The sequence below is a fragment of the Elaeis guineensis genome, chromosome 2, assembly GCF_000442705.2.
Source record: "Elaeis guineensis isolate ETL-2024a chromosome 2, EG11, whole genome shotgun sequence".
In the NCBI taxonomy this organism is placed as follows: domain Eukaryota; kingdom Viridiplantae; phylum Streptophyta; class Magnoliopsida; order Arecales; family Arecaceae; genus Elaeis; species Elaeis guineensis.
In genome coordinates, this window is record NC_025994.2 from 6,515,593 (window position 1) to 6,521,592 (window position 6,000).

Below are 6,000 nucleotides of genomic sequence, written 5' to 3' on the forward strand. Positions count from 1 at the left end.
AGCATGGAGGGGCCTTGAATTTGTGACCTCGAGCAAACCTCAACTTTGATACCATCTTGTGTAACTAATTGATCCTAAAAGCATACTCTGATGGTGGATGGGCTGATGTGTATGTAATACCTTGGCCTAAACCAATATTGAATTGGGTTTGGTCCACTTGACGACCCAACCACCAAGGAAAAGGGGCAATTTGCATAGATTTTGAAGTATGAACAAAAAAAGAAAATTCTTAGCCAGCATGTGCTTTGCACATGCTAGGAAGAGGGATGAGCTTGATTAGGACTCATTTTTCTCCTCGACTAGAAGTTGAGTTTGAGGATTTTGATGCCTAGAGACCTCTCAAACTTTGAGTCTAATCCTATTTAAATTCATTCCGATTTCCCCTTCCATGCCAATTTCAATCCCCATTGCTGAACATTGGTAGAAGAAATTCCTTTTCATCTTCTTCTTCCAAGAGTTTCCAACGACTTTGTTAGAATCGCATCCAATTGTCGCAAGAAATAAGGTAAAATCCTTCTCACCTCTTCTCCTCTTAGTCACCAAAGCTTGGTTTTCGGCTGGCCATTGCTAGAATTTTTGAATGGTAACAAGGACCTATTCCGACTTTGATTTCTTTCTCTTTTACCTTTTCTTTTTTTCAGTGCTGTCCATCATTGCTGATCATTGATGGGGAACACCAGCTATTGCATCGTGGCCTCAACCATCACGGCCATAGCAATGTCGACCATGAAGTTCTCTTTTCGGGAAGAAGGGTGACCAAAGGTCCCCTATTTTGCCAAAGACAAGGAAGAAAAAGAAGAAAAAAAATAGGAAAGAAGAAAATAAAAGAAAAAAAAGAAAGAAAAAAGAACGGAGAGAGTTTTTTCTCTCTTTCTCTTTTTTCCAGATTCTCTCTAGTTCTCTCTATAAGTTTTTCTCTTTAACTTTCTCTCTAGAATTGTTTCTTCCTCTTCTTTCTCTCTCTAGAATATTTTTGTCTCTTTACTGTTATTTGATCTAGCAATTGCCTTCTTTTAATGATTTGACCGACCCATGGCCACTAGATGGTTATCAGCCTCCGCCTTAATCATTGCCAAACATTGTTATATTTGATCATCCTAAATTTCTATTGAACCACCTATATTCTAGCCAGACTTTTGATCAGATGTAGTTACTTTGATTGGATCGACTTGTGCTACGAGCACTACTGCCTAGTCCATGCTGTTCCACTCTCTTAGTTTTTTTCTCTTCTCTATCATTTCTCTACTTGATCTGTGAATCTATTGAAGGGTCCCAAGTCTTGTTGCTTTGAATTTGAGTTGACATTAGTAAAGGGACTTTAAACCATCCTGTTAGTCAAGTAGCATATCTGCACCATCTAGGTCTTTATCGAGTATTGTAAGATCTACTCTTTATTGATCTCTGTCAAATAATTATCTTAATTAAATAAAGTTATTTGATTGAATAGAACCCTGATCGTCGGATGGTGTACTAGCCTCCACCTTGGCACTTGTCAGATACTACTGGTTTGATCAACCTCAATCTCTATTGAATCACCTATATCTTAATCTAATCATGATAAGATAAATCATCTTGATTGGACTGAATGGGATGTCGAGCGCTACCATTTTTTAGTCTTGTGAAGATATCAGAACTTAGGACTTTTATTATTAAATATTTATAGTTAATTTTTGATAAAAGAATATATTTTGAATAATAATTTTGAAGGATTCTTTCTGGATTGATTGAATCTGTTGTTCATTGTTTCTACAAAAGTAATGATTTTTGAGATCATATTTCATTTAAATAATTTTATTTTGAAAGAAAATAATTTATTTTTGATTTATGTGTGATTTATAAAACTATATTCATTGTTTCTGTAAAAGTAAGTCATGATTTTTCAGATATTTATTTAAATAATTTTATTTTGAAGAAAATAATTCATCTTTGATTTATGTGTGATTTATAAAACTATATTTGTGTAGAGAGTGATTTGCAAATTTGAGATTTTTGGAATATTGTGGTTTATTGATTTATTATGGAATATGCATATATTGATTAGAATTATGATATTTATGTTATCTTGCAAAAATATTTTAGTACATATTGAATTTGAGCTCTCAACCTAACTATGTTCTTAGAATCCTGTCAATGGGGGTTATACATTAGTCTTCTGGATCTCACCAATAGAGGTTATACATTGATCTTCTAGACCTGCCAATAGGGATTATACATTAGTTTTCTGAACTCTATCAATTGGAGTTATGTATTGGTACTCCAATTATTATTGAGGTCATTGCTTTTGCTCTAGCCATGATGTAGAGCATAAGCATGGTCATAGCTAAAGGGTATATGAGTTAAATGAATTTATTTCGAATTGGATTATTGAATATATATGTAAAATATGTTTAAAGAATTTGATTGCATGAATTACATTCTTATGTTCATTCATAGCATTTATTTTTGAATATTATATCTTATATAATATCTGAAATATCTAATTGAGATATTCATTACTTATTAGGCTATCAAGCTCATTACTACTTCTTTTCTTTCAGATTCATATACTTAATTTTGAACATGCATATTATTTGGGAGCTTTGATAATATCAAAATGGTTGGATTGAGATCTATTATTATTTTTTTGAATTTTTATTTGAGATTTATTTAATGTAAGACTTTTAATTTGGTTATTAGTTGGATTGGTTAATTAATTGAATTTCAACTTTGAGTTATTTAAATTAATTCAGTTGTGATACATTGATATCGTGTTGGAATACCTTACATACTTATGGAAGAATTTTTTATGAGTATGTGATAGTTGTCACAATATTGACTTACAATCTTAAGTCAGGGGTGTAACAATGTATTTAGGACCACCTAAATTCATTTTCCTACCCAATGTTAAACTATCCCATTCTCCAACATATGGGTCTATTCTGCAGCGTCTCCTAGTCACGCATGGGCCATGGGCTTAATCAACTCTAATATCATTTCAAAGACTAAAGATTTCATCCAAAAAGGCTAGCTAGGAATTGTCAATTGAGGTCTTTGGCCTATTTAAATACCCTACAAATCCTCCCAGTATACAACCAATGTAGGACTATACACTTTATAAACCAGTTTGGGTCCATAACTCCATGTCAATGTATTTATAATGCATGTCAAATACCATACGTCTGTTTTGCCCAGCAGAAATATGCATAGCGATACAGTCATGGCAGACAACTTTTCAAACTCAGAGAGATGATATCTAGTTATCTACAAAATCAACCATCCATGCATCCACAATTTGGAATATGATGATCAAAGATCCATAAACTAGAAATTAGTCCTTGAAAAAGGTCTGGTGTCAAGTTGCCAATAGTTGTAATCTCAACCGGTTGGCATGCCAAATTGCCATAGGAGAGATACCAGATTCAATGGGGGATGATGGCAGATAACCACCAAATTGCTCATATTTATATACTGAGCCTCACATAAGTATGCATATAAATGAGCATCAAAACTTTATATGTATACCTTGGTGAGATCCATGTCTCCTGATCAATAGATTATCATGGGAAGAACTTAGCATCAATGAGATTTTTTTATTTTAGTCACTTCATGTATCCTTCTATATTAAGGCAAATATCATTCCTTATTGGAATGAACTTATGAGGTTTTTTATATCTTTTAGTTTCCAAAAAGCTTCTTGAAATTGTATTGCTGCTCCTTTGCAGGAATACATGCATGGGTATGTTTGAAACCTTTATTTCTAACACAGTGACCTCATTGACCAGTACATTTATACTAAATTGAGAGAACATTACCATGACCATTGAGCAGGGATAGGTCAGTGGAAGCACATTATAATTGCAACATTATACCTTATATTTTTGTCAAAAAATTATCATGGCCTTAAACTGGGCGGTGTGGATGAAAAAGATTCATGTAGCCGACCCCATCTAGTGTGGGGTCAAGCCTTAGTTGAGTTGAGTAATTTTTCCTCAAAAAATTATTTACTATTTTGCAGGGTAAACTTTCTGATGGAAGAACTGTGGCTGTGAAGCAATTATCAGTAGCATCTTGCCAAGGAAAGCTCCAATTCATGAAGAAATTGCAACTGTATCTGCAGTGCAGCACCGAAACCTTGTGAAGTTGTGTGGTTGCTGTATCGAGGGAGGCAAGCGGCTCCTAGTCTATGAATACTTAGAAAACAAGAGCCTGGATCAGGCACTCTTTGGTACAATTTAGTAGACACACTCAAAATTAATCATCTATTTTTCTGATATAGAGTTCTTAAACTCCAAGCAATAAGGTGCATAATCCTTATTAACAAGGCTTTTTAGACCCGCTAAGTCATGCATGTGATCATTGTAACATTTCAGGTAAGAACAACTTGCACCTTGATTGGCCCACTCGCTTTGAAATATGTTTGGGTACAGCAAGAGGTCTAGCATATCTTCACGAGGAGTCAAGAGTGCGAATTGTACATAGAGATGTCAAAGCCAGCAATATTCTGCTTGATGCCGATCTCAACCCAAAAATATCAGATTTTGGTCTCGCCAAGCTTTATGATGATAAGAAGACTCATATCAGCACAAGAGTTGCTCGTACAATGTAAGGATGCCTATATCATTACTCCTTAAATTGCTGGATTTCATCTGCGTTCACTTGCTATCTACTGATCGCTACCTCCTTAAATTATGTGCACCAACTGAACATTGTGTTCTATAGCATTTTTAATATGTTACTAAAGCCACTATTATTACTCTTTTTAAGTGGTTATCTTGCACCGGAGTATGCGATGAGAGGGCATCTCACAGAAAAAGCCGATGTCTTTGGATTTGGAGTCGTAGCTTTGGAGGTCGTGTCTGGAAGGCCGAATTCAGATCGGAGTCATGAAGAAGAGAGAGTTTATCTCCTCGAATGGGTGGGTTGACGATTTAAAGTTCCTTGCAAATCATATCAAATGGAGTCATTTTAAATTAAATATATCAACTCGAATGGGTAGGTTCTACCCTGCAGTTCCCATAGCACTCCATCAATGATTATATACAGCCAGTTTGCAATCTAAATTAAATATATTTTAATGGCATACAGAATTGACGAGTATAGCTATGTAAAAGAAAATAATTCTCAATTTGGTTATCAGGGATGACTTGGTATTGCTCCATGTAATTCTTCACATCAATCTGTTTTTAGCTGAAGTACCATTACAACCTAAATTTTCACTTCGTATTGTTTAACTCTGATCATAGTTATAAATCATTTTCCATCTGTACATTTCAAAGATCAAATGACACAAATGCATGAGTCCATATCCTCATGATTCTTATCAATCTTTTCCACAGGCTTGGCATTTACGGGAGAACGGGCGCGAGCGGGAAATGGTGGACCCAAGTTTATCATCATTCAACCAAGAAGAGGCCATCCGCATCATCAATGTAGCTTTTCTGTGTACTCAAGCATCGCCGATGCTGCGCCCACCAATGTCAAGGGTGGTGGCCATGCTGGCAGGTGATACTGAGGTGGGTGAAGTCACCACAAAGCCTGGTTATTTGACAGACTGGCAGTTCAACCAAGAAAGACATGGCTTCATGCTCCGACCCCATGTTGGCTGAGGTCTTAAGTGGAGGAAGGTAGTAGCCGTTGGCCCATTGATCTGGAAGTAAATTCCACTAGGCCACTTTTCATGCTGCAGTTATACATTATAATCATATTTGGTAGATATAGAAATCTAAAATACCACTGAATCCCTGTAGAAGAGGTTTTCTGCTCTTATTCCCTTATTGCTTTCCTTTTTTCTTTTCTTCTACTTCTTCTTCTTCTTTTTTGGGTAAGATGTGTATTTTGTGAATCATTGTCATCCTGGTATACGGTGATCTTGTTTTGTCGATAGATACATTGGGCTGGTTTTTTGTCTGACGTGGGTGGATCCTATTTAGTGGACTTCATATGTGAAAGACCTTCAGATGAATTTGCTAACAAAAATTAAGGTGAAATTTTATGCCTCTCAACTGCCTAGCTTGTTCACCA

General features: G+C 35.5%; 1 protein-coding gene across 1 annotated transcript in view; it reads left to right on the top strand.

Moving 5' to 3' along the window:
* The window catches only part of LOC105037413 (probable LRR receptor-like serine/threonine-protein kinase At1g56140), a 35,329-nt gene extending 29,348 nt beyond the window's left edge, over positions 1 to 5,981 (top strand). Inside the window, 7 exon segments of the mRNA XM_073251074.1 lie at positions 642 to 762; positions 3,702 to 3,715; positions 3,995 to 4,070; positions 4,073 to 4,204; positions 4,350 to 4,581; positions 4,744 to 4,894; positions 5,316 to 5,981. Coding sequence (XP_073107175.1) covers positions 642 to 762; positions 3,702 to 3,715; positions 3,995 to 4,070; positions 4,073 to 4,204; positions 4,350 to 4,581; positions 4,744 to 4,894; positions 5,316 to 5,585 — 996 coding nt within the window. The 3' untranslated portion in view covers positions 5,586 to 5,981.
* Positions 5,982 to 6,000: the final 19 nt, after the last annotated feature.